The following is a 15063-nucleotide window of genomic DNA, read 5'->3' as shown; positions in this document are numbered from 1 at the left end:
AGATTATGCAATCTAGGACTATTGTATTGATGTTAATGTTTTGACTGAACTGAAAATTATTCTTAGGATTGGAGTGTTTTATTGGAGTATTTAATTAACATTTGAGGAGGAATAATTCAACCCCATGGATTTTTAACACTACATCTGGGATATTCTTATCTGATATGCTAACAGTGGGTTCACTGTATTGTTTTCTGTATATATTAAAGCAACCGTGTTCTTGTTTGTGAATTTGTCACAGCTGGGGTCTTCATAGACTTGAAATTAATTTAAATTTTAGGATTTTCTTTAGAAAAATCAGTCGCATTTAAAGCAAGGTACCTTCACGGAAATTTTAATGCTGTATGGTAAACATCTTATTTGTATCAAGAGGTGACAGATTCTTTCAGAAGTGTACAGTGTGAAGTGTAGTTTGGTCATTTCCAACTAAACGTAATTTTGTTACATTAGTGCCATTATACAGACATTGGCCGATAGCTTGGAGGAAACAGTAGTGATTTTATTATCATTATTCGCATGGTCCTGTGTGACACGCAGCTCATTTGAAAGACGCTGCAGAGAAAGTCAATATTAGGCACGATGGATATTGTGTTGCCCAAGCAAGTGGTTGTCCTTGACACAAATGGAATTTATTGGCATGAACATCATTTGGAGCTTTGCTTGGTGGCTGACCGTAATTCTGCGGGAACTATGAGGCTGTGTTGAACCCTGGGCTAATGCTTCTGGAAAGTGGTTTAATGGACACAAGGACTTACTTAATGAATGGTTGTAAAGTCCGTGAGGAGGCCTCTTCTCAGCAGAATTAACCCCGGATTTTCAGTGAGGAAAACGGGCGTGTATCCGGGTGTGAAAACAGGAGAGAGAGAGCTGAGCCTGGTGTGAGTATGGGCTGTGAAAGAGAGAGACAGATATACAGTGTCCACTCTCTCTAATGGGTCCCTTGCTCCGCTGCTCAAACACTGCAAGGAGGATTAGTCTCCCAAGATGGAGAAGGACAAGATGTTGTGTGTGTGTGTGTGTGCATGTGTGTGTGTGTGTGTGTGTGTGTGTGTGTGTGTGTGTGGGTGAGTGAGTGCGTGTGTGCAATATGAGTGTGTGTGTGTGTGTGTGTGTGAGTGTGAGTGTGTCTTTTAATCAGTCAATCCATCAATTCTCCTCGTCATAATGTCCAGGCATGCACATGGAATTCATTAGCTTTCCACTGTCAGGCAGAAAACCCATTAGTCAATGTCTGTTCCTGAGCTTCCTGGTTCTATACACAAATGTCATCTCTGACAGGAGCACACACTACATACACAGACTGGCAGTGAATTATGGGATATATTAGTGATGGGTTTCCATGAGGATAGTTTTTATTTGCCCCCCCCCCCCCCCCCTCCATTTTAATCCACAGTGCTGACAGCTTTTAGACTAAGGCATTGCATGCTGCAGTGGTCACATTCAACTGTAATTACCAATTTGGCAATTAGATTTTTTTGCATACATTTTAAAAAATATACTTGCTTTCTTCGATGCCCTTATTCCCTAAGGTAGCACTCATGGCACCCATTTGACTTTTTTATATTCAGATAAACAGTTGGTTGTTTAACTGAAGAAATGCAGGTTAAGTGTATTGCTTACAGGCTCAGAAGCAGAAGCTGTCCTGGGAATTTACATTGTCTAATTACCAGTTTCTCTTAAAGCACATTTTCTATATTGATGTTGCTCCGGGAGTAAAAACAAAACAAAGCAGTCCAAGGAAAAGCATTTCTGGAAATTCTTTGTATCTCTTTTATTATCAACCCGTCTCTACCCAACCCATAATATTTCCCTGTTTAATGCCGGAAATCTAATTTTTATTCCAGGTTTTCCCGTTCAATGTTCCAACATGTAATTGTGATGTAGTCTGAAGTGCATAAACTTTCCAGCATTAGGGGTCAATGACTGATATTAACTATTGTAAATTATATTTGATATTTAATATCAACAGAATGGTAACTACCAGATTGGCGCTGCCTACCTCCTTAGATTTTGTGCATCTACCAAATTGGAGGCCCTACTGTGATCCTATTTATCCAGAGGTGATTCAGCACGCATCTCAAATAGAGCAAGGATTATAAAATCACCTGTGTGCGTCTCACATGATAGACCATTTAAATGGCACCGTGTACATAATGGTCACAACCACCGATTGAAATCATCGGCAGCTGTGTGGTCCGCACGTCCTCCTCAGACCCCAGGATCGTACACCAATCATCAATCATCTTCAGCATCTAATCATCCCCTAGACATCCGAGCATCTACTGAGTCACCGAGATTGGCTCTTCCACATCATCATATTCTGGAGGAAATGACTTATCCATCATTCACAGCCTGGTGATCACCGCTCGGCTCTCGCCATCTCAACGTCGTCTTAAACGATTCTGCCAACTGTCCTTATTTCTCTTTTTTTGTTTGCAAAGTAGCAAAACGCTTGCCATACAAAGCATACCGCCTTAATTTCCCCAGGGTGTACTTCATTAAAATCAAATCGGCTTGTGTCTAATTCTTTTCCGGAAAGGTGCTTAACTTAAGGTATACTGGAAAGCAATCTGATTCGTTACCTAGTCGCATATAAAATATGCAAAATAGGCAAGCTTCTGCACTTGGAAAAAACACTTGCACATCGGCCTTAAAATGTACTCAAACATTGCCCCAGTGAACTGATATGCTTAATCAAACATGCATTTCAGAGCAAAAAAAGCCAGGGTGATCATGTACAATTTAAAAAAATTTCATTTAATTCTTGGTTTTATTTATGCATTTAATTAAAATTTGTTTTACTTAATGAAAGTTCATATATTAATTCACACATTAATTTAGGAAAGTTGACCGTCAGTCTACACATATAGTTCTTGAGTGCTGATTTGTAAGCACAAAAGTCACAGAACAACCATTGCACAAAATGGAAATATGTTCAATCCAATTAAAGAAGAAAGCCTTTCCAACAGAAAATAAAATGTTCAATGTAACTTGGAAACAAAATGACTTGCATGCCAGGGTAATTAATCCTGAAAGCATCTTGTGGTCTTGCCTGCCACACAGACAAGTAAAAACAACAGTTCCAAATTCCAAGCAATGAATCAATACATAATTAAAAGGCAAGTAAAATATTGATATTTAATGAAGATTCTCCCGAGTCATCAAAACCAGGACATTAAAACACAAACAAGAAATCAATACATAATTAAAGAGGCTGGAGACACGAGTTAGCAATTTCATGACTGCAGAATCCCCAACACCTCTTCCTAATTTACTATTTGGTTAAAAAATATTCTAGTGCACAATACAACTATGTTTCCTTGTCTATGTTCACAAATTCACAGAAAACATGACAGACAGTAATGAAGCTGGTAGGTAACAGTGCAATACAGTAATGGTAGACAGTAATGGTAGAGTACCATATGATTACATCACTGTAAGACCTGTAAGACTAAGTGATTTTTGCACTGACTGTCACTGGGCTTACATGGCTGTCTCAGTCAAAATCAAATGGGTGCTATGACAACCATCTGTCTCAGGCTATATCTTTCACTTCCACTACTTTTTAAATGGGTGCCATCTACACCTTCATAAATCATAAAGAACACACCGAGCATGCCATTTCTGTAAGAACCCAATAGAAAAAGATCAAAAATAATGTTAAATTCACACCCACAGTGTGCAGTATCAGGGAAAGCTAATGCAGTATTGCTTATACTAGAAAATCACTTGATAACTGTCACATGTAAAAATGTGGCTGCTACATTTCCATGAAAATAACTGTTGCCAAGTTGGGAAAAAGGGGTAAATAGCTTTCCAGCATTTTATTAAATTATCAATGTATAATAAAGCTTTAAGCCATTATTTTTCCAGGCTTGAATGAATTGGATTTTATATTTTCTTTTCTTTAAATTTGATGTATGCTCTTTAAATGATTGCGGTTTTTGCACTTATGTATTTCTCCCTAAATTTTTTCATTAATTTTGTTAATTTTGTTATTTGTGCATAATCTGCTTTTACATTCTAATGCTCTGCCACATAAATTACTCATTATAGCCAGCTGATATCTCAAAAGACCTGTGTTTGCTTGTGAGTGAATATTAATTTGACTAAACCCATGGTCAATGGCAGATTCGTGACTCAGAAAACCACACAGAGAGGTGGTCATTATCGACCATGTCTGGTACACTGCAGTGGGTCAAGAGTAGCCCAGTCATGTGATCACATCTCCTGAGGCACAGTGACTCACAGAGGACAGCTGGCATATACTGGATTTCCAACTTGGATATGAAACCAGGCATGACACTTCCACATACAGTATTTTTAGTAATATTTAACCTTTATTAACCTAGAAATACAACTGATATATAAAATCTCTTTTACAAGAATGCAACACAATAAGTGAAAAAATGATACAATAACAGACATCAATTACACACAATATAAACAAAGAATACCAGTAGCTAAAAATAGTTACATACTTCCAACATAGTTTCCTAATCTATATTTTATTTTATTTATTTATTTGTTAAATTATGTCAAGGAAATCAAGTAACCTGGGCAGGGTGCTTTCTGAAGGTTACTCCAGAACTAAGGAACCAGGAAAGCAAAGCCTCCCAATCCAAATCAGTTCCCACTGAACATTTTTGTGGTGAAAAGTTTATGAAAATCTGAAATGTTGTCTAGGCACTCAGGTGAAAGCCCAGCTACATTTGGTTGACAAGTAAATGTTTTCTAGCCAATTAGGAAGTTGCAGACAATACCAAGGTAAAAGATGAGCTACACTGAGGTTAAAATAGTCTGTTTATGTCAAAACATCTCTCAACCTCAATTTCCTCCCCTCTAGATATCTAGATTCCAGCTTCTGTTCACTGGGTTCCTGCTCCTGGAACCTGGGATTTAAACAAGTATCGAGAGTTCATATTATAAGAACTATGATTATAAGACTTTATTGTACAAAGATGCGGCGGTAGAGTACCTAGCATAGCTTTTCAAATGAAAGTGCACAGATTTTTATTATGTGGGTTGCCGAAAAAGGACATTGCCAACTTATCATAGGTTTACAACCTACGATAAATCATAAAGTCTCATGATACAAGGCCAGGAAGTATAAGGATGATATAATGTGCATATAAATTATGTTATCAAAATCAAGTACAGGAAGAAAACTTGCAGAAACAAGTTTTGTTTCAAACAGTGAAAAAAAAAACATGGCTCATGCCAAAACAATAATACAGAAAACTGGTTCCAAAGTCAATCATGAAAAAATAAACTAGTAATAATGAACTAAAACGAAAGGACTCAACCCCCTAATTAAGACACACACACACACACACACACACACACAGACACACAGGTTTGTCTTCCAGGTGTTTTTCAAAGGCCTTACATAATGCACACAACAGGTGCTTGCCTCTTAGACGAAATCCTTGGATCCTAGATGAAATGACTTGATGCCTTTGGAATATTACACCTGAGTCCATGGCATTAGATGCATTCACACAAATCACAGTGGTAATCTTGTAATCTTGCCCACCTGCATGGACCAGGAAGCAACGAATATTGCATTTCATTTACACTCCTGAAGCTGCCAGTGCTAGTGTCTGTGTACTGCATGGACAGTTTCCCCTTACCTGACAAGCAGGGTCCCCCAACACTGAGCCTAAGGAAAGCTGGGCAGAGCTGCTCATTCCAACATTAGTGGCAGTGAGGCGGATTTGCTCCCTGGCTCAAATAAAGATGAGAAACTGAAGCTTGGCTCTGCAGCAATATTGATGGGTGGCTGGGGATTCAGGTGGCAAATTCTGCTTTGCTCGGTGCTCATGCACTTTAATCTTCCCTAATACTTAGATCATTTTGTATTTCGTGGCGCTACTTTATACTTGTTGTGCAAGCTTACTGACGGCCACGGCTGGTGCATTGCTTTGGAATGTAATTCAAACTGTGTCTGGGTCTCTTTCCCCCGAGACCGCAGCTATCTGGAACAAAGGTATGCTTTCTGACTAAAGCCTGGCTATATCCACTGGCACTGAGAAGCTGTCAGCAAGGGCTGCTGTGGGACTGCCTGATGTATTTTAAAACTTTACCCTTTGTATGAAATGCAATAAACCTTTAGACCTTCAAATTGTTGTTGATCCTTTGAAATTGATTAAATTTGATTTATATTTGGAAATGATATAACGGATAAATACATCCTACGTAACTGATAAGAGAAAATCAACATGCGTCTTTTCTTAGTTTCCAGCATTACTGCCATTGTGTGCCTTGATTAATGCAGCAATATATCAGAAAGCACATTATGTGAATGCACATTGCATATATTTGATCTTATACTGGCCAAGAAGCCGAGAAACAGCTGTCCAATAGATTTTCAGCACATATAAAGAATGTATGTGTTTTACAGCTGTAAAAAGTTGAAACATGTAATAAAGGAAATGCATTTTCCATGCATAAAATACTGCAAACATCTTGACAAAGCCTAGTCCTCTACTGTAAATATTGGATTTGATTGCAGTGAAGTCAGCATGAATCCATGTGGGGTATCTGTAGACCTAGCACTTTGTATTACCTTATTTCAGTGCCTTTAATCTTCTACTCCAGCAAAGCTTTATTGCTTTGTATGTTAGTTCATCTTTTGACTGTAGCAGTATATACTCATAAAATTCCATTGAAATAAATAAAAAAGCTGAAAAAATAAAAACTGTGTGGGGCTCCATGCAGCTCTCATTCTCTTTCGGAGGAGAGTTCATGGCTGTGGATGTGAGTTTCGAGATTACATTTGGTGAACAACTGCATTTGTGATTTCTTGTAATTGAAAGCTTTCTTGTTTTGTAAATGCAAGCTTTCTTATAAGAAAACAGTGAGGCAATTGTCTTATTGTAAGATATGATACCTGTGTTGTTTCAGCAGATTTTTATTTTCTGTTGTTGATAGATAAGAGCCTCGAATGTTACTTAGTTTTCCCATCTTCTCAGGAAATCACTTTTATTTTCACAAGTTTCAAAAGCATTTGTATTCTGATGTCCTTACTTTCAACTGAAATGCATTGTGGATAAATGGAACAATTAACATGGACAGACGACCGTCACGCCAAGGTGGCTGCAAATTAAATGAGCAGGCTCAATTGTATAAAAGGGTATTAATTGGTCTTGTTTAGACTCTCTCCCTGCAGCATGGCACTAGCCGTGCAGAGGACTCCCTGGTTCCTATGATGATGCACATTGCATATTATACATGCTTGTAAAAATAAACTGTGAATAAATAAATAAATGTGAAAATGGCAGACTGAAACACATGGCGCACTTGATTTTGAATAGATTGTGGCTCTGTGGAATGTTATTGCTTCATTCAAATTATGCATTCTGTTTGAGTCAATCAAGTTCAAGAATGGAAGCACAAACTATAAGTCAGCTGTCACCAGCAAATTTTCAAAACTTGGCCAAGGCTTGATCTGAGTCCTCTAACCTTTTTTTTTTTTTAGCACTTACACTAATTATTGTTTTATACACTTTTCTGAAGCTTCATTTGTAAATGTCATTGTAACAATAATTAGTAGCCTCTATGATTGGTCTGATGTAAGTACTATTTAAGTGAATTATATATGGATTTATGTGTCCCTGCTTGCATGTTTGTCCATAGAAAAGGAGAAAAAAGAAAAACAGTCTTGAACCAAAATGTATTCAGAAATACAATGCTTATTCTCTTTTTAGGGTCTGTTTAGGGTTATACTCCCAAATGCACCATGTGCTCTTTTTAGAGATGAAGATTTATTGCATCATATAAAGTCACTATGCCACAGCCCTGGCTGTTGTCCACATCTGCTGAAGGCTGTTCCTTTGTATGTCTGTAAAAAAAAGAAAAAAAAAGAAAAGAACTGATGTCAGTCTACCTTTGTAGATTTCAAAGTCAATTACCCTTTGCCACATGATTTTGAGGCTTATGTTATATGTGGGTGACCTTGGAGTGAAATGTGTGTGTGTGTGTGTGTGTGTGTAAATAGCTGTGAAGTGTGTTCAAGCCATATTTTCCCTCAGTCTTCTATACACAGTAGGTGTCACTAGCATTTTTTATTTCAAATGGAAAACTGCTCTAGGCAGGGCAATATTTTTATCCCATGCATGCTGACAATATAAGGTATTAAAAGGTCTACATTTTCACAACATAATTCATTCCACAAAAGCTGCATTTCAGATTTAAAGTATATTTTTTAAGTTGAGATGTGCCTATATAGGAAACCATTGCATGCAAATGAGCTCATCTGCATGCCATGTTTGTCAGGCGATGAAGGATTTGTGATGGTGCCACCGTAATCACTGCAACTTTTCTCCCTGCTCACGGTCATTTGCAATTCTGATGATCGCTTCAGCCAGGAAAATGGACATGACGACATGCATGCATCTCACTTCAGTCTGCGTGTTGGCTGACACATCCACCCCTTCCTGTATTGCTGTGCCAGAATGCTGTCATACATGGAAATATTGAACTGTTTAGGTACGTAAGGTAGGGTCTGACAGAATGTTCATCACCAATTACAAATTTTATTCTCCTGAGACGCAAATTATTTGTGGGACAAGACTAGGAAAACCTGCTCTCGAGACTTGGAAAACATCAGTTATTTGCATCAACAGGTTCCAAAGAAAATGCTGATGGCATCTTAACTACAACATATTAATAGGCTACTTGACTTGTACCTTTATATAGCGTTAGTTTTCTAATATATAATTTATAATGATTTAATTAACACATAGATATAAAAATTGTATATATAAGTACATGTAGTTAATGTAACTGATTCACATTCACAATAGTTATGTGGATGCGAACTAGTCACCGTTTTTGTGAAGAGCTATGTCTGACTGTTTAATTAACATATTGGTCCAGTAGGTGGCAGTGAGCGTTCCCAGGTAAGTAGACAGAGCAGATGACTTCAAATACCCAGTTGCCAGCTCTCCCATATTGCTTAGCGCTGTGAGTGTGCTGAAGTGTACAGTAGCTACTACGGCTGTCCTTGCAATTTAGTTCTAGTAGTTGGAGAAGGTTTAAGCATCGCAGACTCCTGAGCGGCGGAGGCAACAGAAACGGGATCTGACCTAAATAAATAGTCAATACTTCTGGTCGGGGAGAACCGAGGACCCGGACGCGGAGAGTAGATGAGGACTTAGGACAGGAAAAGTGGATCGAAATTTCAAAACTGACTTGTAAGCGATGCGCTGGCAGCATGGCCAAATGGTTCAAGGAACACCTAGGGTTCAAAACCACCAAAGCGCCACCTCCGGCTCCCCCAAAGCCGGACTACAGGCATTGCCTCTCCGCTGTGTCAGGCAACCACCAGCCAAGCTCGGCGGCCACTTGTCACTACCCGAGTCCCGCACAGCCGGACATTCTAGCAGCTTACAAACTACAGAAAGACATGGATTTCGAGGACCCTTACACAGGAGGTGGAAATGTTTCACTCTCAACAGGTTTGAGTTCTTTGGGCTCGCCAGATATAAAATACGTGTCACCAAAGCACCGTCTTATCAAGGTGGAAACGATCGAGAAAACCAACTCGACTCCAGGCAGCGGCATACTACCAGCCACAGCGGTTTCTGCTGTGAACGTGAAATCTCCTACTTCCCCTCCCGCTGAGCAAGAAAACAAACAAGAAAAGGTAAGGCACTTAATTAATATGCAGCGTGAACACACGTGCAACTTTGTAGTTTGTATAACAACAATCTAACCCTTTAAAGTTTCAAAGAGACTGTAAGGTCAGTGAGAAAAGTTGAGTACGCGATACGCATTTCGTGTAGTCAATGTTTGTGCACGCGTAAAATACAAAGGATACTCGCATATAAAAAGCCGCAGTGGATAACCTAAAGGCTAGACTGCTTGTAGTTTCCTAAATATTCAAAGCCGTATTTTTTGTTTTTGCGTTTGTTTAATCTATAACTTGCAAAACGGTGTTTTAGTCCGTTGCTTAGGGTGGAAATTAAATTTCCGCCAGCCACTTCCACGCTGGTATCAGTTGGCTAACCTGCAAACATTTTCAAACATGTTTAGCCCCATCATGTAGGATATGCTATCACTTCAAAACACGCGTTTATTCCAGACTACCAACATAAACTAAGCCACGTTTGCACATGTTCTGATTGTTTAATTTATGTGATTGAATAGATATACGCAAATAGCCAAATAAGTTGGCTCAGGGATTTAAAAAAAGGCACTGCAGTCTAGTTATGGCACAGGAATTGTGCTTGAAGGCGATATTTGGAATGGAAGCGTTGAAATCATTCCAGGAAATGTATTCTTCCGACATGCAGGTGCCATGTAGTTTATGAAAGGGGTTACTCCTCTGCCTTAAACAAACATTAGCCTGCGTTCTTTGTTCTCAGATAAAATACATCTGTACACTATTAATTTTTACCGAACAAATTTAGATTTCTTGTCAGTACCGCTTGGTTTACTAGGCTGTCACTTATTACAGAAATAATACACAGAGACCGATTTGAAGGTGAAAACAACCGAAAATCCGATTTAAAGGTGCTTCTAGAACATACAGACTAAGTACTTTAATCACTTCCTAAAGCAAGGGTCCATTGGATTTATTCACTAATCATATCAGTTTGAACCTCTGATAAATGTCTGACAAGGTGCACAGTTCAAAGATCATTTGCATTTTTAAGAGCGCGTCCCTGTGACTTTTTATGGGTAATATTATTAACCCATCCAAGAATACATGGGATTCTGTGCCGTGACATTGCTGCTTCACCATATATCAATGCGAGGAGGAGGAGACGATCCAGGAACTACACCTACGCTTTTGAGAAGGGGTGCAGAAGTATTGCCCAATGTAGGCAACACCCTAGCTGCACAACTCATGTACTCACCATTACCACTCACCACGTCAAGAAGTTGCTTAATTTCTGTTTGCCAACTTGACTCACCATGACAAGTGCCATCACGGGAGTGTGGAAAGCTGGGTCTTGCCAGAACACAGTGATATTGAACACAAGCACAATTCTGATGTTTTGCCTGTATTTTTATTGCAGTACATCATTTATGTCACCATGACCTCCAACCCATAAATGTGTTACTTCCTCAGAGCTTCATGCTCCACTCCCCTTGCCTCAGGGTGTGACGAACACAGGTGCTGCATTTGTAATACTTGGTTAGAACTAATGTGCAGGTTGAGGGGGAGGGATATCAGAAAAGGAGAACATTTAGGCTCTTGTCGTTGCACACTTTCTGTTGAGCTGTTCTGGGGGAAAATCTCTAGTAGTTCAAAGTGATGTAGAATCAATGAAGACTGAAGTAATTTCAATAAATTGCATTTAGTCTATTTGTCTGCGAATCAAACTACTTTATTAATACTGGGCATCTTACTGTGTAGTCATAGTAGTAATTTAAGTGCTCATTTGTTATACTTTAATGTATGTGTTTATTTACCATAGCTAAGACTTCTATATTATAAAATCCAACACAGCAACAAAAACTACTAACTGCAGGTAGTTTCATTGCATTATGTTATATTGTTCATGCACAAATGCACAAACACAAATCAAAACATTTATTTATTTATTTATTTATCTACCTGCATACTTACTTAATAATTGAATAATTACTCTTTCTCCCTCTCCCTCCCCCTCCCTCTCCAAAAAAGACCTTCAGTACAGATTCTGTTGTCTCATTGTGGTTTGATGAAAGGACTAGTGGCAGGGAGCAATAAGGAATGATGTTTCACTTCCACAAGTAGATGCTATCTATGTATTTTAGATTCTGCTGAGATGTTTCTTTTTACATCTCACTGGAGTCTGCAATGCCTACGTTTGCTTACTGTGAGCATTCCTTGGTGGCATTCAGTGGGCAGTTGTGCCTGTGGAAATGCACAAGAGAAAATTAATAAACTCTTTCTGGATCAAGGAGCACTAACTGTGGATTGATCTTCAATGAAAAAACATACTGGATATTTAAAAGCATTCAGTGTTGCAGAGGATATGGACTTGAGAAAGATTGAGAAGTTGCATTTGGTTTAGTTATTGTATTTTTTCTTGTGTTATTAAACCATATAGTGCTGTCAGTAGACATCAGAGGTAGACCAGTATAGAAAAGCCACCTTACACCAACTTTACTTGCTCACAGATGCAGTTGGGAGCAACAGCTAAGATTAGAGATTGTGGTTAGGCTTTGGATCACATGGCTGTAGGCAGAGAAATCCATGAAAAAATAGTCTCATCCAAACCAACTCTGTCTCATATCAAACAGCAGCTAAAGTGCATACTTCTGTTTTCGTATAAATAAACTATCAGTACATGGCTTTTATGTTACTTGGTTGGCTCAGTGATATGACTCAGTGCTAATACCTCAATTCCCCCTGATTTTTTTGGCTTTTTTCCCCACATTGCATTGCCACACTTTCCTGTTGAAACAAAGTGAAAGAGTGACACAGACAGTGAATGAGTGGAGAGAGGAATGCCACTGCTCTGTGGATATTATAGCTCATTCAGTATTAATAGCCCTTTTTAAACTCCCTTTTTAATAGGTGAATCAGACATAGGACAATGCTTCGGTAATGTTTTTATTTTGATGAGATGGATGTGTCAGCAACCTTGGAGGAAAATCATCACTGTATTCTCATCACAATCAGAAACAATCAGAATAGCTGTGTGCAATATGGATGTCATCGGCCAAACCTGCTAGCATTGACAACTGCACTTAATAAAAAGTGTGAAGAATTTTTTTTTTTTTAATAAACAGCCAATGGGTAAATTATGATGGTACACAAGGGTCCATTTTGAATGGCTATGACCAGAGAAATTCAGGCTACAACTCCTGTTTCTTCACCACCCATATTGCCGTTTTGATTGGGATCCTTCAGCAATGCGTGGTAATTCTGTACTTCCCGAAAGCCTGCTTTATCTTGTCCAAGCAGTGCTTCAACATGTGCTTTGTAAGTTCATTATCCTCTCTAGCTGTTTGAAATGGTTTGCGCAGGGGAAACGGACCCTGCGGCTGTCTCCATTGGATTCTTTGATTGTGCAGTTTAATATACAGTGATTTAAAAAGAGTGCAGGCCACCTGAGGTGGTTTCACCGTTTTAGCTATTGAATGATTGGAGTTGTGAAATAACAAGCACGGCACAGAATTTATCATGGATGAAAGCACATGCATTGATTTAAAAAAAAAAAAAAAACAAGTTTTTTGTTTTTGTTTTTTTTTGTTTGTTAATAAGGTACAGTGAGTCATAGTGGATGATTAGCCTACCGTGCCACTAATTAAACCTCCCTCTCTCAGCTGCCCCAAAATTCTGCCAGAAAAGACTGATGAAAAAGAAAACATGACAAGTCACAAAGAGGATGAATTGCAACCTCAATGTTAAAACAGTTCCCTTCTCCTCAATAGAATGTTTGCATGCTGGTGTTTGTGGCTTGTGTATGCTTGACTGGGAGGAAAAACATCACCCATGCCAATCATAATTTGTTAGTGCTAATATGTTTTCTGCCTACTGTGATCATTTGTTTACTTTTGGGAATGTGAATTTCACTGTTACAGCTCTATTTTAGTTATTAAGTTCATTGAGAACATTTCTGTGTTAGACGTTGGAAGGACCAGTTCTTTGCACTTGCATTGGTAGGTCTTGTCTATAGACGTGCTTTGTGTATATAATAGTGTACTAATTGGGATGTGTCATGACTTTTTTTTTTTGGGCTCTCATTTGCTTCTCTGCCTAGACACACATCTCTTTTCCACTGGAACTAAGATAACTTTTTGTACTTAGTGTCTGATTGTCTCAGCTCAGTGCAAACGTGTTACTTGTCAATGCTGGCATACTTAGTTGAAAGGCATGGATTCAGTCAGCCTTTTTCCCTCAGTGAGATTACTTATTTCATCACAAGCACAGCTTATGAGTTCAGCAATCTCCAAAATGAAGAGACGCTTGATTGAATACATGCCAAAGAGCTGCATAACTTGTGCTTCCATCTGCGCTGACAATAAAAATGAGAGCATCATATGCGTAAAAGGGGATGGACAGTCTGCTTTTGATCATTTTGACCTGGGTTCAAATCATTGCGTAAGTGATACGATTGCTACACCAATTTTTGATTTCACAAAGCCTGATTCTCAGTCAATATATAGGAGCAATGTGGAGTTTATTTTGGGAAAACCTCATCTTTGGACAGGATCCACCCCTGAATTGCAGGTAATGACATGGAAGAGCAGCTGCACTAGGATCAGTCTGCTTTAGTTCCAGCTTGTGCCAGGCCTATGCAGTAATCAGCCAAGTCTGATGGTTGTATAACATCAAGGCCATTACAGACAAGTATTTGATTGCAGCCTCCTTAAAGAACAATGACTCTAGCTAATCATCCATCACAGTACTCAGTTTTTAGACACTTTCAGCACTGTTAATCTGCTTTCCATAAAGCGCTAAGTACAGAGTTGTGGTTGAACATCTGAGATGATCATGTTGCTATGTCTATTGTATACCGTGTGTTCCCCTCATTAAATTACTTAGCGGTGAAAACAAAAAGCACTTATTTCTCTGAAACTTGTGCAGGAGTATGGCAATTCTAATAATTCTTTTTTCTTTTTAGTTTTTTTTTTTCAGTTGCTAGCCCATTTGATCCCATTTTGCTAGCTTTTGAACTTTAAATCTCTTGTTAACTGCTAACATGGCATTTATGTCATTTTAAGGAGTAAAGAACAGATGTTTACATGTGACTTTAATTTTCTGTGTTGTCCTTTGCCTTTGTATTCAATTTTAAGGTTAGTGATGCTGATTTATGTTAATCGCCTAATTCTTTGTCAAATGTAGGCTAATTCACAGGGCCAGGGCCCTGTCAGTATGTTTGTAAACGATAACTTGGAAGTCACGGTTTGATAGGAGGCCTAGGTGGTTACAATATTGTCAGATTTTCTTCTGATGATTTGAACTGATGATGAGGGTTTTTTCTGTGATCTGAATGAGTTTTTGCTTTAATTATGGGAACACAGGGCACCATTCCCAAACCATTGGAAAGGAAGCCGTGAGAACCAGGAGTGTTAGCCTGGTTGCCAGTACATTTTCCCACAATCTCAAGGTCTGTC

General features: G+C 38.7%; 1 protein-coding gene across 4 annotated transcripts in view; it reads left to right on the top strand.

Moving 5' to 3' along the window:
* Positions 1-8926: 8926 nt before the first annotated feature.
* Positions 8927-15063, top strand: part of LOC118215667 (SH2 domain-containing adapter protein D-like) — a 70135-nt gene continuing 63998 nt past the window's right edge. For 3 of the 4 annotated variants that reach the window (XM_035396607.1, XM_035396606.1, XM_035396605.1), the window contains exon 1: positions 8927-9649. In XM_035396607.1, the coding sequence (XP_035252498.1) occupies positions 9218-9649 (432 nt within the window). In that variant the 5' untranslated portion in view covers positions 8927-9217. The remainder of the gene's footprint in view (positions 9650-15063) is intronic. The other variant, XM_035396608.1, reaches the window with a different exon arrangement.

This window comes from Anguilla anguilla, chromosome 16 (genome assembly GCF_013347855.1).
Source record: "Anguilla anguilla isolate fAngAng1 chromosome 16, fAngAng1.pri, whole genome shotgun sequence".
NCBI classification, from domain to species: domain Eukaryota; kingdom Metazoa; phylum Chordata; class Actinopteri; order Anguilliformes; family Anguillidae; genus Anguilla; species Anguilla anguilla.
The sequence above is the reverse complement of the archived record's forward strand: the minus strand, read 5'-3'. Positions and strand labels throughout refer to the sequence as shown.